The 26,610-nt window shown below is 45.9% G+C and overlaps 7 protein-coding genes across 7 annotated transcripts; 4 read left to right on the top strand and 3 right to left on the bottom strand.

The window, feature by feature from the left end:
- Positions 1-1,082: 1,082 nt before the first annotated feature.
- On the bottom strand, positions 1,083-3,614 carry LOC120952735 (dynein regulatory complex subunit 4). The gene is made up of 4 exons (XM_040372205.2): positions 3,180-3,614; positions 2,836-3,052; positions 2,735-2,759; positions 1,083-2,665 (listed from the first exon to the last, which is right to left on the bottom strand). Exons 2-4 carry the CDS (start codon positions 2,836-2,838, stop codon positions 1,332-1,334), a joined length of 1,362 nt encoding a protein of 453 aa, XP_040228139.2. The 5' UTR covers positions 2,839-3,052; positions 3,180-3,614; the 3' UTR covers positions 1,083-1,331.
- An 11,166-nt stretch (positions 3,615-14,780) lies between these two features.
- LOC120949738 (cyclin-dependent kinase 10) lies at positions 14,781-16,403 on the top strand. Its single transcript, XM_040367225.2, has 5 exons — positions 14,781-14,883; positions 14,963-15,063; positions 15,121-15,193; positions 15,268-16,098; positions 16,172-16,403. Exons 1-5 carry the CDS (start codon positions 14,874-14,876, stop codon positions 16,366-16,368), a joined length of 1,212 nt encoding a protein of 403 aa, XP_040223159.2. The 5' UTR covers positions 14,781-14,873; the 3' UTR covers positions 16,369-16,403.
- On the bottom strand, positions 16,365-16,913 carry LOC120949740 (39S ribosomal protein L42, mitochondrial). The gene has a single exon (XM_040367227.2). It carries the CDS (start codon positions 16,865-16,867, stop codon positions 16,478-16,480), a length of 390 nt encoding a protein of 129 aa, XP_040223161.2. The 5' UTR covers positions 16,868-16,913; the 3' UTR covers positions 16,365-16,477.
- Positions 16,914-16,977: 64 nt separating this feature from the next.
- LOC120949737 (conserved oligomeric Golgi complex subunit 5) lies at positions 16,978-19,578 on the top strand. The gene is made up of 4 exons (XM_040367224.2): positions 16,978-17,107; positions 17,169-18,512; positions 18,584-18,772; positions 18,841-19,578. Exons 1-4 carry the CDS (start codon positions 17,071-17,073, stop codon positions 19,530-19,532), a joined length of 2,262 nt encoding a protein of 753 aa, XP_040223158.2. The 5' UTR covers positions 16,978-17,070; the 3' UTR covers positions 19,533-19,578.
- Positions 19,579-19,952: 374 nt separating this feature from the next.
- Positions 19,953-20,848, bottom strand: LOC120949741 (uncharacterized). Its single transcript, XM_040367228.2, has 3 exons — positions 20,658-20,848; positions 20,413-20,578; positions 19,953-20,349 (listed from the first exon to the last, which is right to left on the bottom strand). The coding sequence occupies exons 1-3, from the start codon at positions 20,797-20,799 to the stop codon at positions 20,319-20,321; spliced, it is 339 nt and encodes a 112-aa protein (XP_040223162.2). The 5' UTR covers positions 20,800-20,848; the 3' UTR covers positions 19,953-20,318.
- A 77-nt stretch (positions 20,849-20,925) lies between these two features.
- On the top strand, positions 20,926-21,864 carry LOC120949739 (uncharacterized). The gene is made up of 2 exons (XM_040367226.2): positions 20,926-21,152; positions 21,236-21,864. The coding sequence occupies exons 1-2, from the start codon at positions 20,999-21,001 to the stop codon at positions 21,862-21,864; spliced, it is 783 nt and encodes a 260-aa protein (XP_040223160.2). The 5' UTR covers positions 20,926-20,998.
- A 3,738-nt stretch (positions 21,865-25,602) lies between these two features.
- LOC120953751 (uncharacterized) lies at positions 25,603-26,093 on the top strand. The gene is made up of 2 exons (XM_040373978.2): positions 25,603-25,725; positions 25,796-26,093. The coding sequence occupies exons 1-2, from the start codon at positions 25,620-25,622 to the stop codon at positions 26,089-26,091; spliced, it is 402 nt and encodes a 133-aa protein (XP_040229912.2). The 5' UTR covers positions 25,603-25,619; the 3' UTR covers positions 26,092-26,093.
- The last annotated feature ends 517 nt before the right edge of the window (positions 26,094-26,610 follow it).

Here is a 26,610-nt window from a genome sequence, read left to right on the forward strand (position 1 = left end):
AATGTCCACCGCAGGGCCGCCGAAAGACGAATTGATTTAATCACAAACAATCCTCTCAACAGCCCGAACGACAACAACCAATCCCCTTCCTCCCAGCAAGCACTCCGGATGATGAGTGTTGCAGCTCGTTTCGTGGGACGGATCACCTGATGCTGGCTGGCTGGATGGCTGGTCTCGGGTTGTCAGCCAGAAACCCCGGAAGACATTACATTAGTTTCCACACATTTCGTTAGTGCCCGTGGACGCCTACGCGCGCGTGATTCGAAGGTGATGATGAATAAATAAGCCATTTCCCGGGTGCCGCCAGTGGGTGCATCATTTGCATAATTGATTTCGAAACGGATAGAGGCTCGGTGGCCCATTGAAACAGCCCCGGTGTTTGCTGAATGCTTCGTGGCGAAGGCAAATGCATTTTGCTAGGGCGGGAATAGTGACGAAAGTTTTAGCTGCCATCAACAAATTACACAGCAGTGCAGAAGGGACATTTTAATGAATGCTCTAGAAGTGAACTGGGTGTCCCCTTGGGCACCATCTTGCAGGCTTTCACTGCAGCAAAAAAAAGGGTGAAAAGAAGGAAAGCCACATAAGCATGGCACCGGAAAGCCACAAATTATGAAATCATCGTAATGAGCCATGGTGGCCACTGTGACTATCAAGTGTCAAAGCTACCATTGCGACCATCAGTCTGCAGCAGGTGGGTTTGAAAGGTCACGAGTCGGTACAGCGTCTCACACATGCACTCTGTAATTATAGGCTTATGAAGAAGCAGCTCTTCACCGATCCTTGTGTGTGTGTGTGCGTCTTTTGAATAATGTATTCCATGAAACGTATTCAACATCTCATACCGCTTACGCCTCAGATGGTAGGAATTACGCTTCTTTTTGCCACTTAATCCTGCCACAGCTGCGGCAGCAGCAGTACAATCTGATGGTCTACGAAGGGGGAAATACGGCTTTTCTCCCCGGAGCCGGAATTACCCGGGCTTTTCCTGACAACCAACACACACACACACACACTAACCACTCACAACAGGATGCTAAAATTAAACGACGCGCATGAATGATTCATAATGATGCGCCTGGTAATAATTATCATTTGCATTTATGCCACATCCACACCCTGGGAGAGAGAGTGTGTCGTCGTTTTGCCTTAATTAGTGGTTAAGAGCAAGGCATCAATGCAAAATGCTTTAAACTCCCTTATCGTTCTATGTGCCGAGTACATTTCCTGTGCAATGTTTAAAGAAACCCGACACTCACACACGCCGGGATTAGTCTCCCCTGTGATTAGTCTTCCAGAGGGAAACAAGAGTCACAGGAACCACAATCTCCCTACTTGCTCTCCTGCCGCAGGTTCTGCAGCTCCAGGTCCTTCAGCGTGATGCCGTACTTCACCAGCTTGCCCTCAATCAGCGACAGCAGATCATCGTACATCTTGCTCACCCGGGCCAAATCGTACCGCAGCGCCTGAATCTTGTCGTTCTTCTGCACCAGCAGCTTCTCGATCCGCACGCTCAGCGACTGAGGCTCTATCCCAGCCAACGACAACACCTCCCCAAGGATGGCTTCGCGCTGCTCCGTCTGCTTCTCGACGTACTCCAGCTTGCGCTCGAGCAGCGAATTCTTCAGGCCCGACTTTTGCTGCAGCTCCAGCATCGACTTTTCGAACAGCCGCTTGAGCTGATCGCGCTCCTCCACCAGCTTCTCGCACCGCATCTGCAGCACGTCCTGCTCGAGCTTCAGGCTGGCCAGCTGCTTCTGCGTACTGTTCAGGCGCGTCTTCACCCGGTTCAGGGTGGCCTTGTCGCGGTCGTAGTACTGCAGCTTCTTGCGCAGCTCCACCAGCTCGGCCTGCGAGCTCTTGAGCGGCTCCGTTAGACGCTTGTTCTCCGCCATCACCTCGCTGAAGGACTTCAGATCCTTGTCCGACTGCAGGCGCATCTCCTCCATCTCCTCCTTCATGCTGTTGATCAGCGCGAGATTGTTCTGCGTGATGGCGTTGTAGTAGCTCTTCATCTCCCGGTACGCTTGCTCGTTCGTGCTGATCAGCTCCGCTATCTGCCCGTTCTTGCGCTCCTCCACCTCCGACAGCTCCATCTCGTGGCGCACCTCCGCCTCCTCCTTGTAGCTGGCGAGCCGCTGCTCGAACAGCTTCGTCATTGCTTCCATCTCCTCCTGAAACTTGGCCCGCTCAACGCTCAGCAGCTCGCTGTGCTTCAGCTTCAGCTGCTGTATCTCCAGTTCGGTGTTTTCTTCCTTCTCGCGCAGCAGCCGCTTCAGGTCGCGCTTGTCGTTCAGCAGTTCCCGCTCCTGCAGCGTGTGGTCTTCCTGTGCCATCTTCAGCTGGGTCATCATCTCCGCCCGCAACTCTCCGATGTGGGACTGATGTTCGTACTGCAGGTGCTTCATCTCCTGCATTACGTTTTTGGTGTCCTGATCGGCCAGCTCCTGGGCGACCTCTACATCGCGCTCCTTCCCACGGATCACCGCTTTCGCTTCCTCCAGCTGTTTGCGCGTAATTTCCCAGTACGTGCGCAGTTTGTCGCGCTCGAGCTGGAAGAAGTTGCGCTCCTCCCGCTCGCGCTCCATCTCGTTGCGGAGCTTGAGCGCGAACTGCTCCAGCTGCTCCCGGGACATGCTGGACGTGTCGACGCCATCGATGACAGCTGCAATAAAGAGCACGTAAGAGCACGGTGTAATTTACTGAGAAAATCAAGTACAAAGAGGCCACTTACTACTTCCTTTTGCTTTTTTAGGACCCTGAAAAGAGTTAAAACGTGAGAAACACGATTAAATGTTGAATTACAAAGTCAATCCTAGCTTCTTGAAACCTTACCATCTTTTACAATTTTGTTCCAGTTGTTCACCAACACTTCACCAACGTCTTGTGGCACAATTTAAACCATCCCAGTTCGCGCACCGTTCCCTTCCGTGACGACTTCCGTGCTGTTGCGTGCTGGTACATCCAAACAGGCACAACACACACCTTATCCGGCGCACACCGGAAGCCACCGACTGTGCGTATAACTTCTCGCACGGCAACACGGGAAAACCTAAATCAACAATTTCAGAACATCAAGCGCACGGTAAAGACGACGAGTCAATGTGTACGAAACACGTTTATAGCGGGAGTCCTCTTTCGCTATCACCCGGTTCCTTCGCACTGTGCAAATACTATACCTATCGGGAGGAATCCAAATATCCGCTGCCGCGAGATACAGTGGCCACGCTATATCCGGTGCTAGTTTCCGACTGGCAACAAAAAACACACACGCACAAAGCTCGTTTAGCGGAAGATGGAACCAGTATCCGGAAAGTAGCGAAACGAAACGAAACTAAAGCAAACCGCGGCACCGGCACTGGCGCTTTTTCACTTTCTATTCGGCGCCCGACACTCTTCAAGGTCCTGCTACTGCTACTGCGTTTATATCGCACAAACAAGACTCGGAGGCAACCAAGCGTGCCGTGTGTGTGCTATGGGTTGCTATGGAGGCGCGCGTTCATCGGTTGCTCTGTTTGGACAGAACTCAGCGGTGTTTTGAATTTGGTCGTTCGTTTTGTCTGCTTTGGCGCGATAGTGTTGCTGTTTATGATGGTACATTGAGCGCTGTAGTAGCAGAGCACGCGCTCGGGCAGGGATCGGAATCGGTGCATGCTTCCGGATAGATGTATACTTATGGGTGATAGCGTTTGTAGTTTTACCGTACGATTTGCTCAAAAGCGCTTCAAACAGAGACTTATTTGGTAATATTTCGAATCTTTTCTTGCAATTTTTGCTAAAATTAAGAATAAATACCTGAAACCGCTCAAATGTATTGGAATATCCTTTATGACACAGTATCACTATACACATGGTGGTATATTCGTACGATTAATTTCTACGCTGATTTATACACTGAAGATATATTTGCAGAAATTCCACGGAACTACTTCCAGGACTGAGACAATCTCCCGATTGGTTCCGGAACCGGAACAGGTCTAGGACCGGTATAGGTTTCTTCAAGACCGGTAGGATTTCAGTAGCAGTTTCACTACCAGTATGGATTTAATGTCAGATCCAGGACTGCTATAGGTTCGTAACTGTGTTCACAACCAGTGTTAGTTCAGTATAAGCTCCAGGTTAGTATTGGTACGCGATTACAGAGTTTTCCAGTTTTCCAATAGGAATTTCCAAGGAGCCTGTCCAAAAAAGGGTGTCATAGCGTCCAATTTCCATCATATGAAGTTCACTTCCCATTAGAAAGAGTCAAGGAAGTGTTTCACAACTATGAGAACCCCTGAAAAACCCTGTATTTGCAGAACTGGCATGAGTTGAGTAGCAGGTCCAATATCGATATTGGTTCAGGATCAGGTCCTGAAGAATAACATGAGATTAGGAACTATTTCAGAAGCGGTATAAGTCCAGGTTTAGTAATAGGTCAATTAAGCATTCGTTATCAGGTCCTGAACTTCCCATTCGGGGTTTTGACCTGTTTATTTTGCATACATTTCGGAGTTAAGAGGAACCTAAAAATTACGCGGCTTTACACTGTAATCGTAAAAAAATAACTAGTAGACGAAAAAGGACCAAACAATCGTATAAACTCAATACCTTGTTGAGCAATAAAAAACGAACACATCCTGCCCAAGATACAACAACACACATGCCAACAACAGAACAGCAACCGCATACCAATTCTGTTTGAATTCATCTCTAAAAGCATCACGCTTCCGGCGTGGATATCCAGTTGGAATGGTTCGGGCTCGATGGGCTCTTCCCCGTTTAATGCATCATGATGCATGATTGAATCCGAATGCACACGACACAGTATTGAACCGAAAGCATTCCCGGGCATTCCCGATTGCCATCCCACGGCTTACCAGATGGGGGGGGGGGGGGGGGGGGAGAATCGGTAGCAGGAAATTGGGAAAACCTCGACGCTTGTTGTGTGCTGCTGAGTGCTACTAAGTTGTATGTGTGTTAGCGGCACCCTTGTCTTACCTCTTACGGCGCTGGAGCATTACCTGTAGACCCGAGAAAATTAAATTTTCCACAGGTATAGAAGGAAAATGGAACAATGGAGGTGGGGCCTGTCTGTCTGGGCACGGACTTGCGGCGGCCAACGGGATACGAAAGCTTTCACAACAGATTAGAGAAACCGGAGCCGCACCGAAAAATTCACTTCCAATCAGTGCTCTTCCCCGGACCGGACCGACCGGACCGACTGATATCTCGGGAAAGTGCAGGTAAACCAACTGTTCCGTGAACAGTTGCTGTTGCTCGTTTGCTGCTACCGTTGCTGGACGCTCAACATTCAATTTGAGCTTTCCGGATCAATGCACCTTACACACCTTGACGAAGGTTTTGGTTGGGGATGCTCCGTCAAGTTGTTTCAAATTTAGTCAATACAGAGAGAGAGAGAGAGAAAGAGTGGGACGAGGTCCGTGGCTGTTGAAAGGAAAAAAAAAAACGCATATGCCTCGGACACACCATTTTGTTCGCTCGGCTGGGCTGGGGTTGAGTTTGTTCGGAACAATTTCCTATTAAAATCGAACACCTTCCGAGCGTGGGCAAATTGAGAACAGATCCAAAGGCAGGTGAGAGCTGGAGGACTATTTTTATCGTCAGTAGCCAGCCAGCCAGACAGAGCATTTGGGCGAAAAAAATTCCCCTTGTGGTACCCTTGTTCGTCGAGGGTTTTGGTCCTTCTTTTTTCCCACGTGGAATCGACTTGCAATGCACTTTGGGTAAGTAAGTGTGAGGTTTATTTTTCCTTCTTTTTTTTTGGTTGCTGCTGCTTCAGACTTCTCGAGATAAGTGGAATATCGTCCAGACGAGTCTAGTACGTCCATTTTTATGCTTTCAGGTGCCTGATGGAATTTGTGAATCCGACCAACCGCACTCGTTCGATAAACGGTAACATCTGTTTTCGTGAGGAGCTTCTTTTGAGTAACGGTTTTCGTTCATTTCCACACAAAAAAAATGGAACAGAAGCAACAAAAATCATATCAAAATGGACACAAATGTGCTTCACCAAAAAAGGATGCAAAATTATGCAATGAGCAATGAAAGAAAAGGGTTGTTAAAGCATGTTCCATTTCGTTTGCTCGTTTGAAGGCAGCTGTTGGTTGTGTTCCTATTATCTCAAACTATTCCTAAGCACATTACAAAAAAAAAACCTTAAACGGTCGTGGTTGCTTCGAGGCACAGTCATGAGACAACCTGATGCCTAAGTACGATGCACCACACACACCCACAAACACTAAAACTATCCTTAAGCTCCAACTCTAACGTTCCAAGTTTATAAAATTCAAAACACTTTACCAGCACAGCATGTATGTCTCTCTCTCTCACACTCTCTTCCCATAAAACCGCGTAACCAACAAACCGCAACATTACGTTAGAATGCTTCCACTTCCGATTGTTGGGTCACCTTCCGGAAGTGCATTACATACCCCCCCCCTCCCCCCTCCCCCTCCTATACCGACAATACTCGGCACAGGACAGCAGCCACAAACACGGTCTGGCGTCTGGTGTTGGGTGGAAAGTTGTCGTTAAGATTGTTCAAATTTTAAGCTGCTTCGTAGCGGAGCTTAATGCTTCACCGACGGTTTACAGCGTGTACAGTTTGTGCTTTTCGGTTTTAATCCGCCTTAGCGTTTCTTGGCATTCAACAACAAGAAATCGTCCAAACACCTTCCCCAACCTGCTGTTGTTGTTTGATAGATTTCAATACATTTTCTTCGAACCGACATACACTTTAAATGCAAATTTCCTAAAACCCATTCCGACACTCTCCATCTTTGACACAGGTGCCAGTGTTTGACCCCTTTACCCCATTTACGCTCGGATTAAATGGTAATTAATTCCGTTTCCGGTGAAATCACACACAAACACACACACACTTTCCAACCGCGCTGCAGGGTGCGTGTTGGCTGGAGTGCGCCAATTCGTCCGAGGATTACAACCGAAGGCTCCGGAGAGTTTCACGGACTCCGGGTTGGCGCCCTGCCAGATGCCGTATAATTCATAACGTTAGGAATGTTAGGCTTTCCGCAGAAATTGGTTGTTTTCCAGTGACAAATCGTAAGCTAAGGATTATGCCGGCGAGCAACACACAACTTACCTACCGTTGCAATTTAGTTTAGTTTGCTCGATGGAGAAGGCTGTAACGCTTTGGTAATACTTGGCGGCAAGAGTTGGTCGTCGCCAGCGAAGAAAAGCTCCCTTTGCTAGCAAGAGACCACAAAGCAAACCTGCTGTAAATGATTAAGGTAAGTGTGGAATACTTTTGAATCTTTGAAACGCTTGTATATTATCCAATAGGATGGCAAGTGCTGCTTTACGTTGCTGGACAGTGATTAGCAACCTTTTGGTTGGTTAAATATCTATTCAATCATGAACATGAACCACAGTTGTTGAAGCACTCAGAACTCTTTTATTGATGTGATATCGTTTTGCGTTACATGCTAAGATACATAATCTAGTTAGGATTTGTTAAAATGCAGCTAAAATGCGTCTGGACGAGAAACGTTACAGCTATTTTCAAGTCCAAGTGATACATTAAAAGCCTAGGGGAAGGTAGGTAAAGACGGACACTGCGGGTAAGATGGACACTTCTCATAAATGCATGAAAAAGGTAATTTTCGAAAAAATCAACATTGTAGAATCCAAACTGAAGGTAAAACAACACATTTGAGAACATTTTTGGCATAATATATATAAAATTGGTTAAATCCACGAACAAAACAAATTTTCAATCATGTGCACCCTGGTGGATCTAATTTGACTACTACCGATCTTAAGCTCTACAACTTATATTGTTTATATTTCCGGATGTTTTATTTCATGAATGGGTTGTCGTGATCATTAATGAAAAAACTGGCGAAAGAACGAGAATGAAAGAATTAAAAAATCTTGTTTTTTGGTGGTTTGAACATCCTGACACCACAGCGGGAAAGACGGACACTTTGTTGTAGGGAAAGATGGACACCGAATTTATTGATTTATTTTACTTCTTATATCAATTGGTGATGAATAGTTTTCTTCAAATACCTTAAAAAAGGGTATTCCGAAGCTATAAACCAATCAGCAACTAAATAAAGTATTGAAATAAGCGAGAAATGCAACACCGGTCAAAATAGTAGCCATGCGTTATGCTATTATTCGGTCGACGCTGATGAGGCGCTTCACGAAATCCAATATCTAGTCACGACTTGGACAACTTTAAGCCATAAAAAGATGAGGCATTGATACAACATTGTTCAGGAATAGATGAGAAATTCTTTGGGATTACAAAAATCAAATGTTGAATTTAGTCATGGTGGAAAAGGGATTAAACTATTAACAAGTCCCTCAAAAAATACTGGGGTCGTGGTCTTTTCGCGGAGTAATTTCCTAAAAGGAAGTTCTAGACTGTTGTTCTGTAATCTGGATCAACGTCAGCTGTAAGTGCGCGATATTTCAATAATGCTCTAGATGCTGCATTCTACGATAGATTACAAACGCCGCTTACAATTTCTAAAACCACGGCTGAATGAATCATCGTTGCAATAGGCCAAGAATTGGTTTATAAACGTACCAGGACGGAGAAAACGATAGAATTTGTTAAAATACTGTAAAACTCTTCACTTTCCAACGTTTTTCACAAGTGTCCATCTTACCCTTCATGGTGTCCATCTTTCCCATATCAGGTGTCCGTCTTACCCGAACATTTCAAAACCGCGCGAAAAAAATCATGTTTTTCATTCATGAAAAAAACGCAAAAATCGATGGAAACTTAAAAGTTTCAACACATTTACTGATAAAACATGAGTGTAAGATAATGTATGCACATTTTCATGGTCGTTGCACTTATATATCCCTAGATTTTTACCATTTCCCTTAACGTGTCCGTCTTTACCTACCTTCCCCTATAAAAGTAGGAATTGTTTTCAATAAAGAGATATTCCAACGCAGAAAAGAGGCGAAAGAGCTCCGTTGAGCCAAAGCCTCTATAAACTATTCCAACAACAACAACATTCAAACGCAGAAGTTCTTGGAGTTGGCACCTTTAATTCTAACATCCGAAACAGGACAGAGCCCCTGGATTTCCTAGCCAAACACCCCCTTCCGACTGCATAGGCTTCCCAACCTTTGAATCAGAAGCATCTAGCGGGAAGGACTGGTTAGTAGGCAAAGTGTCAAAGACTCTGTCCAAAAGTGTGCAGTTTGTTTTTCCTCCGCTACGACCCTGCGACTCTTGCTGAGGGCCAATTCTTCACGTGACCTGCCGGAGAAGCTCGGCTCTTAACACTGTATATCCTACAAGCACTTGGTGAGTCTATGTTCTAGTATCTAGTATCTATGTTTTTAGGCTTCAATTGTTAATCAATGTTCAATGTTCAATGTTAATCTTCTTCATTTGCGTTAAAGCTAGTATTCTTATAAAGGTTTATCAGTTCCACACACAACAGAATATTCAAGAGGATTATGATTTGATGAACATCTAAGACCGCTCAGTAAGAGCCTCTCAAATAAACAAAAAAGTGACTATTGAAGAATCTACACAATAACACCCTAAAACAGGTTGCCGATCACTGATGCGCAGGTCGTTATGTGTGGAGTACGTGTGTGCTCCACATTTACATACGCGTAGGGGTCATTTATTTTCCTGGTAAAACCTCCCCTATTTGCCTAGCTCCAAACCAAACGCAGCTAGACCGAGCCCACAACCCGGCAGTGCCATTTCGCGACAAAATCGCACTAATGAGGCAATGTGACTCAGTCCTTTGGCACTTCCCCTACCAAAGCAAAGAGGTGTGAGCGTACGAGGTGTTGCTATCCCATCCTGCCCAAAGTGTGTGTGTGTGTGTGTATGTGTGTGTTTGTGTATGTGTGTGTGTGAGCGAAATAATGTGGTTTTTAGCATTCGGGGTCACGTTCTTAATTACCGTCTTTGGGATTTACAGCACCATCACCGCTTGCACAGCAGAGGGACTCAAGCGATGCCACAAAACGTTCTCCGCTTTAATGTGCATAATGTCGCATAAATACATTATCTCTTTGAAGCGTTTCTCCATCCCCTCCCCCCAAAAGTTTCATATGGCTATTCACAGTGTGGTATCAAGCAATCAATAGAGTTTAAGAAATTCACTCAATAAAAATATACGACCTGTAGGTGCCGTAAAGAGCGAACCACATTTTCCCTAATTCGGATCCATTTAACCAAAATAGAACGGTTAATGCAATCGTCTCGGGTTGAGTCGGGTTTCCGTTGCGCTGACCTAATTCACAGTGCTCGCTCCGAGTACGTGACCACCTCCCCACCACCGGCCCCATCGTCACCGGGGTAGGGGTCCTAGTTGAATAATCCTAATCGTGCTCCGGGGCTATTGCCCATTATGAAGACGGCCAAACCACCAGCACACACTATATGTGCTTCTTCGCAGAGCGACAGCTCCGTTCTGCATTCTGCCAGTTCCGTTTTTGGGGTGTGCATGTGTGTGTGTGTGTGTGTGTGTGTGTGTTTAGCAGCCACCAAAAAGCCACAGACGTGGGAAGAAACTTGGGAACGAATGTGTCTCGTACGCCGGAAGAACCCATTGGCAAAGATGCCATGTATCAGCATATTAATAACCGTATTACCACGGAACCGGGAGCGTTGGTGGCAAGGACGCACGAGTTAATGGGTTTTGGATCGGAATGAAGTTATGATGCCTGTGCGACCGGTAATACACCCCCACAGTCACACACCCACCCACACACACACACACACCGTTGTTTATATGTTCGCTTCGGCAAATCGCAACCAACTATTGGCGTAAAATGTCCTTCCCCATTGCCATTCTTGGAATATGGTGCACATTTGAATGAAATCGACATTAAGAACTGGAGCTGCTTTCGGTTACGGAGGTTTTTCGGACGGTATAGGAATATGAATGAGTAGTCTCAACACTCTAGAGCGAACACTATTCCGACAAGAGAAGAATGGCAATGGTGGGTTTGCTTTGAAGAGGGATTCATTCTGTATGAGGCACACACAATTTAACGAATAAGAACATTAGGCATCGATATAACGATATATCGATATATAATTCAATCAAACGGATCAGTTCCCAGGAGTGGTATGGGTTCAAGATCAATGCCAGGGCTGTGATGGGTTCGAGATCAGTTTCTGGTCCCAAATTGCATCGGTGTCAGTTCCAGGAACAGTATGGATTCAAAATCAGTCCACGGAACAATATGGGCTCAGAAACAGGTCCAGAGCTGGTATGGATTTGGTATCAGTTCGAGTACTGGTATGGGTTCAGGACCAGTTCCAGTAACAATATAGGTTTCGGATCAGTTTCAGGACTTATAATGACGTGGTGTCAGCTCTAGAATCAGGTTAGGCTCAGGAGCAGTGTCAGAGACGGTATCAATTCCAGGGAATCAGCTCCATGGCAGGTATGGATGCTAGTGATGGGTAACCGGAATCGCACCCACGGCTCGGAATTGCTTCCGAGCATTGCTACTCCGGCTCCGATTCAGAAAAATTCAAATCGTCGATTCCGCCCGGAGCCGTCGGAGCCGTCCGGAGCCGTCCGGAGCCGTCCGGAGCCGTCGGAGCCGTCCGGAGCCGTTCGGAGCCGCTAGTCGGCAGCTGGAGCCGTCGGAGCCGTCGGAGCCTTCCGGAGCCGTCGGAGCCGTCCGGAGCCGTCGGAGCCGTCAAGGCCGTTGGAGCCGTTGGAGCTGTCCGGAATCGTTGGAGCCGTCGGAGCCGTCCGGAGCCGTCGGAGCCGTTGGAGCCGTCGGAGCCGCTAGTGGGCAGCTGGAGCCGGTCGGAGCCGTCCGGAGCCGGCGGAGCCGACGGAGCCGGTTGGAGCCGTCCGGAGCCGACGGAGCCGACGGAGCCGTCCGGAGCCGGTCGGAACCGTCGTAGTCGTTGGAGCCGGAACCGGTTGGAGACGTTGGGGCCGTCGGTGCCGTCGAAGCCGACGGAGCCAGTTCGAGCCGTCGGAGTCGTTGTAATAGTCGGAAGTTTTCTGAAGCGCTTTAATTTCCCGATATCAGAGATGATTTCATTTTAAAAAACAGCTTACGAGTAAAAAAATAGTCTTCTTCATTTATTGCTCTGAAGTTTTTTTGTATTTTTTTTAAACAATAAAGTCAAAAACAATTGTTTGCTCCGTATATATATATAGGGAAAAACTATGAATCAAACTATTATTGATCTTTATTTTCATAAAAGATGGACGGATGATTGATAGTTATATTCTTTGTCTTGTCCATGTGCCATCATGTTATTCGGTAAAAAAACAAGTGCGGCCTAAACCATACACGTTAGTCGATGTAAACAACCGTGCAAAACTGCCATAATTACACTCATCTGCCTCGTTGTTTCGTATTTTATCAAACCCACCTCCCGTCATAGTTCTATTGCTCCTTGACCTCCTAATTTGATTCATTTTTTCCTATACATGTATATACGGAGCAAACAATTATTTTTGGCATTATTTTTGAAAAAAAAACACACAAAAAAACTTCATATCAATAAATGAAGAAGACTCTTTTTTTACTCGTAAGCTGTTTTTACAATAAAATTATCAATAATATCGGGAAATTAATGCGCTTCAGAATGCTTCCGACTATTACAACTACTCCGACGGCTCCGACGGCTCCGGACGGCTCCAACGGCTCCAACGGCTCCGACGGCTCCGCCGGTTCCGGACGGCTCCGGCTGCCGACTAGCGGCTCCGGACGGCTCCGGACGGCTCCGACGGCTCCAACGGCTCCAACGGCTCCAACGGCACCAACGGCTCCAACGGCTCCGACGGCTCCGCCGGCTCCGGACGGCTCCGACGGCTCCGGACGGTTCCGGCTGCCGACTAGCGGCTCCGGACGGCTCCGGACGGCTCCGACTGCTCCGACGGCTCCGGACGGCTCCGGCTGCCGACTAGCGGCTCCGGACGGCTCCGGACGGCTCCGAACGGCTCCGAACGGCTCCAGACGGCTCCGAGGTCGGAGTTTTGCACCTACCTACCGGAACCGCTTCCAATTTTGGCGGAGTCATTCGGAAGCGATTCCGGATTTTTGTTGGATTTACCCATCACTAATGGATGCAGAATCAGTTTCAATTGATGTGCACCGAGCATTGCAGAAGCGTGCGAGGGTTCAGGTATTGATAAAAACACTGCCTGCCCCAAGCATTTACTATATTTCTCCGAAATTATTGCTCGCAGCCCTGTAACCAGCCCAAAAATAACTAGTTGATTAAAAACGGAGGAGAAGACTGATCCACTACCGTTTCCAGTGAAGCATCATTCATCAAATGAGCCGATGGCAGCCTTCAAAATTTCCCCCGTAAATCCGTTCCATCAGTTTGATTATCCAACAATCAAGTTTCTCCACGGAATTGAGCATTGTTTGCACGCAGTAAATATTGATCCTTTCGTTTCATTTCACTAATGCAATGAACACACACACACACACTGTGGCAAACAAACGAACAACGCACACTGTTTCCGATAATCTTTTCCGCTCTGCAATACACCGTATTTCCAGCTGCTGTGGCCAAATTTCATCCCTTCGCCGAAAATTCACTCACTCACACAGACAGGTAGATCGAGACCGTCGAACACCCAAAAAGGATGAAAACCCGGATGAAAGCCCCCGCAAGCGAAATGATTCAATTTTTTAGTTCTCCATCACGGGGTTGAGTTGGCTCGATGTTATTTTGCTTCACTTCCCCCCACAAGCATTAGGAAAAGGATCCATAAAAATTCATAGTAATAAAATGAAAACGGATCCGTTTTGGAAACGCGTTACTTCGGCAGCGTGGACAATAGAGACTACTGTCCCATCCTTTTGGGATATGAACACCGACCGGCGACCCATCAGTCGGAGTCACATAGTGTCTCTCGTATCCCATGGAGATGGCAAACAAGCAAACGTTCCACTGTGAGCCTTCGGATTAGTGTGGGAAAATCAGTTTCGCTTGAAAGGTACATCAGTAAGAGGGTGAAAAAATATAGGCACACGCACAGCTACACAGTGGTATAAGAAGAAAAAAAAAACAAACATCTAAAAGCATCGCTTTCCATCACACGATCAACATGCCTTGGGAATGTTTCCCAGTATTGGTGGAATAACATTTTCATATAGAAGAATAAGCCTTACCAGTCTAGTTCAGTTTGCTTAGGCTGAACAACCCTTTTCTTTTTCTGAAGAACCCCCTTTTGGGTCTTCTGTTTGGACGATAAATTTGATGTCTAATTTCTTTCAACACTCTCCAAATCCTACCTTTGGGTCGGTTATTACAACCACTTTCAAAATAGAAGCTGTCTTGCACCCACGTGTTCACGAAAGGAAGTGTACCACGTGGTGCATGTGGTGGCTGTTGTGAAAGGGATTTAAATCGCTAATAAACTTCACATGTGACTCATTGGTTGAACCCAGATGGGGGTTCTTCTTCGAAATGAGACCCCGTTTTATTTGCTGTAACCTTTTGTAGCTTCTATTAATTTATATTTTGTTTCCCTTTTTAACCGTTTTCTAGACGATATTTGATATTTCCCTTAGGCATCGCTGACCTACGTATGCAGCCATTTGGACAGTGGTTTCTGCTTCCAGGAAAAGCATCATTTTTGAAATGCATTAGAAAATTTATAATTTTAAACATTTAAAATAACTAATATTTTTTAAAATGCTTTCAACAGACAAATCTCATAGAATAAATGCCTTTTCTTATTTTAAAATATGGTTACAAAAACTATTTGTCCACTGCAGTTCCATGTGTGCCTCACTTGCTTGGGTAGAAACGTCAAACCTGTTTTTGTTGTTTTGTTTACGCTTGCGTTTTGTGCTCCAGTGCCGGCTCGGAAGATAGAATTGACCCGGAAAAGTGTACCACAATTAGAACTGCCTATCGAATCATGACTTCAGGTTTGTTAATTTCGTTTGGGTAAACTTGCACCGTCGATTTAAAAGCATACATTGTGTTTTAATGTTGCTCTTCCTCCAGACTACGCTGATTATCGGGATCCGAACCGGCCCGTCCATCGCAAAGGGATGCTGATGAACTTTCGCACCAAAGAGTACACGGAAATTCGGCCGCAGGATGTGGTAAGACTTCAATATTTATAAAGCGAAGTGTATGTGCTAATATATTGTTTCTTCTAGTATGGCAAATGTCGCTACGTATCGTCGTTCCAGAAATGTAACCGTGTTGGCGAAGGCACATACGGAATCGTTTGTAAGCACTTTTTCACCATCTCTTCACTGTTCTATGTACAACTAGCTCCCTTTTGCTTGCTCCGTTGCTTTTAGTTCGTGCCCGAGATACGGTTTCGAATGAAATTGTAGCTCTCAAAAAGGTTCGCCTTGATCAGGACATATTCAAGGACGGATTTCCGATCAGTGGGCTGCGCGAGATTCAAATCCTAAAAAACTGTAGCCACGAAAACATCGTCCGGCTGAAGGAGGTCGTTGTGGGCAACAGTCTGGAGAGCATCTTTCTCGTGATGGAATTCTGTGAGCAGGATCTAGCCTCGCTGCTGGACAACATGGAGACACCGTTCTCGGAATCGCAGGTCAAGTGCATCATAATACAGCTGCTGAAAGGTTTAGACTACCTGCACACGCGCTACATCATCCATCGGGATTTGAAGGTGTCGAACCTGCTGCTCACGGACACCGGCTGCCTGAAGATAGCGGACTTTGGGCTGGCACGCTACCTTAACAATGCCAACAAACCGATGACGCCGGGACTGGTGACGCTCTGGTACCGGCCACCGGAGCTGCTGTTCGGGGCCAAAAAACAAACCACCGCCGTGGACATGTGGGCGACGGGATGCATTCTCGGCGAGCTGCTGATCCACAAGCCACTGCTGCCCGGTACGAGTGAAATTTCGCAGATCGAGCTCATCATTAACCTGCTCGGCACACCGACATCGACCATTTGGCCCGATTTCGACAGCTTACCGTTGGTGCAGAATTTCACCCTCAAAGAGCAACCGTACAACAATCTCAAGAGCAAGTTCCCTTTTCTCTCGGCGAGTGGGTACGATCTGTTGAACAGTTTGTTCATGTACAACCCGGCCTGCAGAGCTACGGCCGAACGGTGTCTTCTCAGCACCTACCTAAGGGAACCGCCACTGCGTGAGTGATCATGGACACTTTATTCAGCGACTCGGAAAACAATTGGAATCAAACGATTGAATCTTTCTTTCAGCGTGTGACCCAAACCTGATGCCAACATTCCCCCATCATCGAGACATGAAGAAAACAACACCCGCCAAGCAGGACGATCCGCGCAAACCGCGCACCAGTGGACTGGCCAACAACAAGCCCACGTTCGATGTCGGTGGTCAGGCCCCAACTATTTCGGATTTGCTTGGCTCACTAATTAAGAAACGACGCTTCGATTAATGTGAATTAGAATAGATTTCTCTTCATGCAAATGCCTTTTTGCGTGTATTTCACACTACTACACTAACACAGGGATGCAGAGTAAACAATGCACCCACCCCATCGCTCTCTACAGGTACGGTCGATCCATCGGCGTCTTCTTCGCCCGCTTGTCTCGTGCCCTCGGGAACCACCGGTGTTTTGTCGTGAAGGTTAGTTTGCTCAGCTCTTGGCGCACGAACTCCGGATGTTTTGCTTTTAACGCACCCCGGCTAGCGTTGATTATGTCATCCCGCACGAGATTCACACTCGGTTCCGTGCCCACCGCATCGAGCGGTCTGCTGAACTCGTACGGAAAGTCCGGCTTGGGGTGCCAGGCCACAAAACAGTTGCCGCTCTCCGCTACCGCTACCTTCTGCACCAGATCTTGTGGGTTTCCGCGGGCAACTTGAACGTTTTCGTACTGCTTTAGCGTTAGGAAGTGGTTTCCCCGGCGAAAAATGCGTCCCAGGAAGGCCATGTTTCTGTGCCGTTTGTTGACAAATGTGCCCTTTGCAGAATAAACGTCAAACACACGCGTGGCAGGGTTGCCAGACGAACCGTCCACAAATGGTCAGATGGTTTTGACAGTTCTCCTATGTTTACGCAAAGGTAAACAACAAAACTGGTAACGTCACCGAGTTTGGCGCAGGTAGACGAATTTTCGCTGAAATAATCCCAAAAATGACCGACGAATTGTGTGAAAAAATTGAAAATGACGGTAAATAGAGGCGTCTTACAACGCTAATCAACAAAGCTAATATGAATCTCATGTTTTGCAGAGTTTTACAAAAATTTCTTGGCCGATAAGCCAAGCCCGGAACTCCAGCTAACAGTGGCCATTAGCGACCAGATCGCCAAACTCTCCGACGGTATCGAACAGCTGTCCAGCGCGCTGCAGAAGCAGGTACGGGAGCAGTACGGTGCCCTGATATCGCAGGCCAAACATGCCGGTACGCTTAACGCTTCGATCGAATCGATAACGAGCCACATCGAAACGCTCCAGTTCGGTGCGGAACGTTTGCGCCGGCAGATAACCGTACCGTACGATCTGCTCGAAACGCAAACCAAAGTGCTCGGTCGGCTGCACGAGGCATCGCACGTGTTACGCCAGTGTGCTCGCTTCCTGCAGGTGCACAGGGAGCTGGACGGCACGAACGATCTGGCTGAGCAGGCCAGCATCGTGAACGAGCTGGAAGGGCTGATGGAAGATGTGGATCTTACCAAGATTGACTTTCTGCGTGACGAGATCGGCACCGTCAAGAAGGCAAAGCAGCGGTTGCTGAAGGTAGCGAATCGGGATCTTTTCGAGGGCATACTGAAAAACAAACCCGACCAAGTCGGTGTGTGCGTGCGCATCTTTCACAATCTCAAGATACTGCCCAAATGCTTGAACAACGTGCTGGAAACTTTTGGCAGCTATCTGAAGGACGCTATCAAGGAATCGTTTGCCGGCACGGACGTCGCCAAGCTGCGCAAAACGGGTGTCTCGTCGCCGGCAAAGGAACGGGCCGAAGCACGCCAACTGAAGGCGCCGGGCAAAGCGCCAACCCTGACCAACTCGTCCAACTTCCGCACGAAGCTGTGGCAAGCGCTCGAATGGCTATTCCTGGACGAAATGTACGGCCACTGTACGCAGGTACTGTTTCTGCAAAAGTGTCTGCTCGAGCTGCCGCTCGGCGATGACTACACGCTGGCGAAGGAGTTTGATCGCAAGTTTTGGAACAACCTGGAGAAACAGCTTGTGAGCTCGTTCAAAGCGGCCCAATCGCACGTAACACAAGCGCTTCAGCAGGGCCTACCGAAGCTGCTTTCACTTGCCCGTGGGCTGGAAACGAAAATCGATCAGCATTTCACGTTCGGCGAGGAGGTGTTTGGTTCACTCGAGGCGGGCTATCTGGAGAAGTGTGCCAACAACTTTAAGGTGGCCCTGGCAGATATCGATTTCCCCAACCAGGAGGTGATCGATGCGCTGGTGCGCGTTGCATCGACCGAGCTGAATGCGGCCATCGTCGATCCACGGCTGATCGGGCTCGTAACGGGTGTGCTGTGTGTATCGAACAAGGATCTTTGGAATAAGATTGAACGTAATGTGAAACTGGGCTCGGAGACGCAGCAAGTTTTTGGTAAGTAGGGTCTTGGTTTTTGGGTGCTAAATGCAATCTTTATTGATTTGCTGTCTTAAACTTCTTTTCAGACAATCCAAACGTGTCACAGTCACAAAATATTACCCTTGCAAACGTTATCTGCTACCATCATGAAGCAATCAATCGATTGGTGCAGAATTTGGGCACGAAATTTTCCGCTCTCGACGCAGCGAAGAAGCTCACGTCCAGCCTGGTGGAAGGGAAGACAATTACAATGGCCATCTTACAGCCACTGATCGGTAAGCATACGACGCCCTAGCAATCATACGATCATTACCCCTTTTACAACCTAATCATCTCGCTTCAGCTTCAATCCACTCCGCGGTGAACGTAATCTTGCTCTCCATGCACCGTGAACCTGGTCTAAATTCTAACAACATTTCCACCGCCGGCCCCTCCCTGTACATGAAGGAGCTGCAGGACTTTATCGTACGCGCCTGGAGCACCCACATCCTACCGTTCAACGATCGGGCAGTGATCGAGCAGGCGGGCCACAATCTGGCCATACGGTGCATTGAACTGTTCGTTCAAAACCTTGCCACCATTCGACCGATTTCCTCCACCGGCAGACAGCGGCTCAAGGCCGACTGTCACCACCTGGAGAGTGCATTGAAACCGATCGTGCCCGATCTTTCTTCGCTCGGGAAAAGCTTCCGGCTGCTGCGTGCAATCGCTTCCCTGTTCACCGTGCCGCCGCAGGAGCTGGTGGAGCAAACGAGCGAAGAGGGTGGCGTGGTGCCACCGTACATCGTTCTGTTTATGCTGTTTGGACACGCGGGAAACGATATGGCCAGCCCGCACGTTACTGCCGGCTGGGGCAACGAGAAGCTGCTCCAATGGCTGGAAAGTCATACGTCTGAGCGTGAACGGCTGGAGTTGATTACCGGAGCGCTGCAGAAGTACCGCACGGTAGTGCGGCAGAAGAATATTACCCAGTACGATCCTATCTATCCGATCGTAACGAGCTATTTGGAGAACGTGGTGAAGCAGTTACATTAAGGGAGGAATAATAAACGTTGTATGTATTTTATTTTATTCAATTACATTCAAATCGTACATCGTTTTATGAAGCTGTTCAAGCTAAGGGCTGGCTGGCAAAAGTCTCGCGGAGCGAGATTTCGTTCGTGTTACAGCGAGAGCGTAAATTAGGTACGTCTTTAGAAAGATCCACACTTTAGCCACGAACGCCACTATTGCTAACACTTCAAAAGTGGTAACGTGCGCGAAAAAGCCTGCCAATGGGAGAAGCAAATATTATTTTTAAATTCAAAATACGACTATAAATATATATTCTTACCAACTTCATTAAAATAATCATCTGATCGTTTTGCAACTGTTCCTTTTGTAGCTAGTGCTGTTAAGCTAAATCCGTCGTGTTGGGTGATCGCATTGCAGCTATCACTCGCAATTACTATCAAAATAAATCCCCAGAACATCCTTGATCCTACTATCACTATCACGAATGGTTGTTGAACGTTCAACGAGCCAAAGGAAACTAACGAATTCATCTTGCGTGACACGGTGACTTTCCATCATCGTGCCTCCGTCGCACTGCGTAATGCAATGTGAAAATTATTTTGCATCAAAGGGAAAGGTGCTAAGTAAACACGTTACTATTAGTAAGTACACGTTACACATATTATTACATAGTAAATAGCAAGTAGTTTCATAAGCAATAGAAAACAGAGTTCAAAGAAATAGGCACAATTTTATTATGTTTAAATAAATACACTTGAACGTTTCAGTCTTAGTGGTGATCCTTGCTTCGCTGAATCGTTGACGAGTTTAGCCCCAACTTGTGAAGATCGGCGGATGTCTATGAGAAAGTAGGGTGTATAATTCGATACATGTATCCACTTTTAACATTTTTCTCACTTACCCCCAATCGCCGTGGGCCGGCACGGAATATATTTCCGGCAGTTGGGGTTCCGTTCGTTGATACACCAGTGCCTGCATGATCGTGCTAAAGTACGTGATGAACAACAGCCACGCCACCACCTTCGCCTTGATGGCCATCGTCACAGGAAAGGTCCAGAATCGATACCCTAGAGCCGTTAGAGGAAAGTCAAGTTGAGAAACGGTTCACTGTTTTTTCAACTATTCCAAACAAGTGTCCCTCATTACACATCTCATCGTAGTACTGATCCGATCGTGCGGTAAGCGCAGTTTCACTATCAACCTCACTGCCCTGTACCAGTACGGTGCACAGCCCTAGCAAACTTCCCAGCACCGCAAGTGCTAGTTTCTTCATCGCCCTTCCCGCCATCCTGTCCGGCACCAAACAAACCCGATCCGACGGTCAGATTGACTCATATATAGTGTACACTACCGCAAAAGAAATTGAAAGTGTCACTCGTTAATTAGCACTTTCAATTAGGAAGGTTCCGAGAGGTGCTGCTGGGGTTTGGTTATAAAAGACTACCAGCAGCTGTACCGCATGTTTTGATCGTCATTACGTGTCGAAAATGGGTACCAAAGGGGTGATCGTTATGCTGCTGGTTATCGTCTTGTTGGGTGTGCTGGACGGCGTGCGGAGTTCTCCTGTGTTGGAGGTTAGCGAAAGCTCCAACCAGGATGTTGTAGCAACTGGAAGGCAGCGAGGACCTTTTCATTCTGCAAGTAAGTTCAATTTCTGTTAGTAGTCCTTAGCTCTTATTTGAATTTAAACCATGATCTACGCTTCCCTCTATCTATCCTTCCAGTTTACCCATTCGGATGGGGCTGGGGCATTGCCGCGTTTGTGATCGCGATCGTGAAGGGTGCCATCTGGCTCGGCATCATCATGCTCTGGGCGTTCTTCAAAGGCTTCCCGGCCAAGCACGGCTGTGCGCCGATCATTCTGCGCGAATCCGCCCCGTACTACCACGATCACCATCACGATCATCATGAGGAAATTATTTGGGACAAGCCACCATCATTCCACCACGGTCGTTCGATCCGTGAGGCAGTACGGCCGGGTGAAGAGTCCGATTTGTTGCTGACCGACATGATAACTGATCTGGCGTTCAGCTTCCTGGGCGTTCATACCACGGACTGTCGCAAGCGGTTCGTGTGTGAGATTGATGTGCGGGCAAAGAATGACTTCCTGCTGAAGCTTGGTACGCGCATGCTCGGGGTGGATATCTTCCGCAAGTACCGGTCGGCAGATGATATTGCAGCTGGCAGTATGGAGCAGTGTGCCGAGATTTATTCCACGTGCAAGGCACAGGGAAGCTCCATAACGATGAACGTGTTTGAGGGACCAATGCATGGATCGATTGATGATTACGATGAGGCGATGGCAGATCAGGATCAGCACCAGCACCAGCAGGAGAATGGAGTGGACAGCTAAGAGTCTGCACAATCCTGATTATATTGTTATTTATTCTAGATTATAAGAAATTATTTATTGCTGAATAAGTGTTTGATGTGATTTTAAGATAAATAAATCCGTATATTAACAAAAATTGTCAAATTTTCTTTTGTTTTACTTATTGGACCTATTTTATTGGACATATTTAGACCATTCTAGCGGATTAATTGATAATAGCACCGGCTCCTACAAACATGATGTGATTTAATTCCCATTTGGTACCGACAAATGGCTCTTTGTCAGGAATTGAATACTTGTTAAATATTGAATATTTGCTTCGTTACCCAATGATCAATGCATTAATGCTCGAAATCCAAAACTTGTACATGCATCTTTCCATTAGATCGTGTTGCTCCATTTGATGTATAACCGCTTTGTAAGTGATATTTTTATTAAATTCAAAAAAGGTACTACAACGTTTTGATATATTTTAAAATTTATTTCACTTCTCCAAACGGTCGAGCTGCCCTTTCAATCCTATCAGTCCAATAAAGCACCTCGTCGTTCCTGTATCCGTTGTCTGTGACATCATCGCCTCTGTTAGTACTGAATCCTCTAAAATGGCTGTAAAAATAATGATCATTACAGCTTTCCCAGGAAAAGTATGCACGTAAACCCGAATACTTACTACACAAGAGCATCATGGCCGAGGTACGTTGGTGTACTGTTCCACCAGGAAAGATGGCGAAAGACAAACAGTAGCATTAGCCCGGCGAATATGGCTCCCAGCTTCAGAAAGCCCCACACGTACGCCGCACTGACCCAATGCAGTGGCCATACTGGAACGAACGAAACACACGCATTGCAATTGTACTACTTCTACGATTCTAACCTTACTTACATATTTCAAACTTTGGATAGTGTGGATGCCTTCGACGCACACGCTGTGCCGTGCAGAGATCCGTTAGAGCTAGCAACATCAAACACACTGCTACAATTCGCCACATTCTTAACGACTTCTGGACCACTACAGCTGCTGTTGATGACATGATGATGCTGAGAGGGCGGTACAGTCGATACTCTTGACATCGGAAGCAGCAAAAATCGCATCAACTTCAACAACTCACGAATGCACTCACGAGTAGGGATGGTTGGTTGGTGATAAACGATCGTGATCAATTTACGCCAACGCTCGAACAGGCTCGAAGGAAAGTGTGTTGTGAGACGTGTTGATTTGCTTCCGGCTGTTGACCGGAAGTTGGTTTACACTTTCGCTTGATTCGATCGATTCACAATCACGAATTGTTTGTCAACTTAATGGAGCGGCAAAATGGTATGTTTTGATTATGGCAGCAACAAGATCGGAGGAAATTTAAGCCACAGGATGATGTCAAATCAAAAGTGAGAGAATTTGAAAATTATGTACAAAAATGCTAGGAAAAAGAAGCTATAAATCAATAAACTAATCAATTTTATCAAAAATCTGCGAACTATCCATGTTTTTCTCACAGTAAATAAAGCACGGAAAAGAGACGATATCGTTGATTTTTGAATGATATAAATTTCGGTTAAAATTGCGCGAAGTCACGGATGAGTACGTGAACAAGTTAAAACATACACATGCACGGATGCACATAGTTAGGCGTTAAAATGGTAAGTGGTTTAAACTTATTGCTGTTTTGAATTCATTACCCGGTTAATTTTACTGACGCGCCTGAGTTTCAGTGAATTTATGGTTTAAAATTGTATGACCCTGGAAAACATGCATGTAGGATTTTCCTACGCTTCTCGGAATTGGTCTAGCTTAACGATGGACACACGTGCATGCAGTAATCCTAAGTTAATCGTTATAGGTTCGACATGACTTGAAATGCTTAATTGCTAACACATGCAAGTAAAAAAACCAGAACTAGGCCCTACTTGAAGGGTTAAGCATTACATTATTTAATTATTATTTATTTTATCGTCTCCTTGATGGGTACGTTTGTTCTCGGGGTAAGTTTGAACTATCATATTATATTCTATTTTATGGATTAAAGACAAGGTCATGTCCATATATTTCGCCATAATCAGTCTAAATTGTAGCGAAAAGGGATACCAATCTGATTAAATTTCAGCACAATCTTCTTTTATTTATATATATATATATTAATTACTTTTAATAAATTATTACAGTTTAATTGGTATTAATATTACCTTAATTATAATTAAACTAAGCTCACTATCGTAATGTTGATCGCACTGCATCTATTCGATCGTTCCAGTAAAGACGCACATCTCTTCTGCTTCTTGGGTGGAAAAGGTTTGGCTCCATCGTGTCCAATGATCGATGATGGCTTTACAACGAAAAGTAAAACATTACACCAATAAAATTAAATTTTAAAATCTTAACAACATTTCATCACAACTCACTAGTATTCAGGTCCACTTTCAAAAACAATAGGCTGCCGGTTGGTGTTCCATTTTTTAGCAAACAGTAACAGCAGCAGAGCGCCTAATATAAAGCCCAACTTAACGATGTACCAGATGTAAAGCGCAACCGTCCAGCCAGTAGGAGCGTCTAGAATAAAATCGTTTAAAAATAAAATAAAATAAAGACAAAGCATGCTTCTAGATGTAATCATTCTATTTGTATTCCTTACATATTCCGTAACTGTACTTGAGTGGCTTTATCCGATGATGATGGTCATGATGCGTCCTTGCAAATACACATCCTACGATGAGCATCAGACTGATCAGTAACAAAACCCAACGGCTAGACATGACTTGCTACCGGTAAAAGAGCTTATGACTGACTGATTCGGCACAGCACACGCGCGAAGGATCCTTCCAAACTCTCCCTCGATCCAGTGATCGATGCACTTGAACTTTCGTGAGATGTTGGGATAGAAGGGGAGGCGATTAGAAGACGTATGCTAATTGAGGATGAGTTTAACGTAAACCAGCAACAATGTTGTGGAGGGGAGATTTTGCTTGATTTTATTGGAACTCTTCTTGTAGGAGCCAAACAGGACGTAATATGTAACTTTAGTAAAAAAAGGAAATACAGATACGGCTTTGGAACAATAAATAGTAGAATTTATTTCAATGTACAAATATATAATAAATAAATATTAAAATATAAATAAATATCTAATACTAGCCACAATATAAAACATCACGTATCTATTCAAATAAATGATCCATCGATGGATATCGATCATCTCCAGCTCCAGAATGCCGCGCACTCCACTGCTGTTCTGCCTCCCTTTGCCGCACAAGCCCAAGATGGATAAGAAGGTAGGTTTTGAAGAAAATCACAATGTAGTACGTAAACGCTGCAATAGCGGCCGCATGCGATCCAAACACAAGCTCGGGAAATCCTGTAACAATCGAAAGAGCAATTGAAACATTTAATGTATCGCATTCTATTTTTCTATATTTTCTTTCACTTACCATACTCATTAAAATCTTCATGATGTCCCCGACCGGAAACGGCAACGCTTGTATCGGTGCTGCTGGATTCATCGAACTCCCCGTCATCAAGTGCGCCGATCGTGGTTGCTAGCCAACCAAGCAGTACAGCAATCGCATACATCGTGTACGACGACATCGTGCAGCTTCCGCATCCACAGACGATCGTTCACTGAGAGCGGTTCATTGTGGGGGACCGTTACCGTTAGCAACGATCGCTCCTTTACTCCCTCCATCCACGATCAATTAGAGCTTCGATTTTGGGTGTCTCTTTCAAATCCTTCGACAGATGTCTATCGAACGTTTAGCTCGACAGCTCAGTAGTGCCTTGATCTTCAAAGATGTGCAATAAGAGAGTAGTAGCCTTGATCTTCATACTTGAAGCAACCATTACATTAGTAGCAGCCAATGCAGACACTTCATTGGAGTCAAGGAGACACTCCAGTCGTAAGTGGAATGAGCCGAATAAAAACACTGTTGAGTAGAATTAAAATCATGGGAATCTTCTACCTTCCAGCCTACCCATACGCCTGGCGCTGGTGGATCGCACACAGTGTGCTGTTGATCATAAAGGGTGGCTTTTGGTTGACGGTGTTCATAATCGTGGTGTTGTTTAAAGCATTCCCCGCAAAGCAGAGCTGCTGCTCTGGACCAATCATTCTGGATGAACCAACATTCGATCATCATCTTCATCACGATCTTTCGCCGACTGGCTGGGGACGACAAGCAGATCGAGGGCTTTCAGCTGCAGATTTGCAGCGCTATTGGAAAGATAGGCTAGAAGCTAGTGTAAACCATTTGCTTCAAATTTAGATTGCGTTATTTTGTTATACAATAAATAAACATTAAGACCACAAGCTCCAATGCACACACATTCAGTTTCATACACAATAGAGAAAAGCATGTCTGTTTTGTTCTCTTAAGATCACGCAAGCGCAGTCTCTACACGCATCGTAGATCACATCTTGCTCGCACGGTAGCTCCGTTCGAGTCATTTTAAATCTTCCCTCAGTAGGAAGCTCTCCACACCAACAATGTACATCAAACTATGTCTCTGTGCACTGTTTTTGATGTTTCTAGTAGCTTTAACGAGCAGTGTAAATCATGCAGATAGCACTGCTGGATCCAATACTTCATCCCAGCTACAAATATCGATACACAAACGGCCAGTCAAACATCGCCACAAGATATCTGGTAAGTTTTGTACAAATCTAATTCATTAAAAAGTTGTTTAAAGACATCTGTTTTTAATGTTTCAGTAATAAAAACCATTCAGTACCTGCTTGTGTTTGTGTACATTACACAAACATGGCTGTTTTTCAAAGTGGTACT

Source organism: Anopheles coluzzii, chromosome 2 (assembly GCF_943734685.1).
Source record: "Anopheles coluzzii chromosome 2, AcolN3, whole genome shotgun sequence".
Lineage (NCBI taxonomy): Eukaryota > Metazoa > Arthropoda > Insecta > Diptera > Culicidae > Anopheles > Anopheles coluzzii.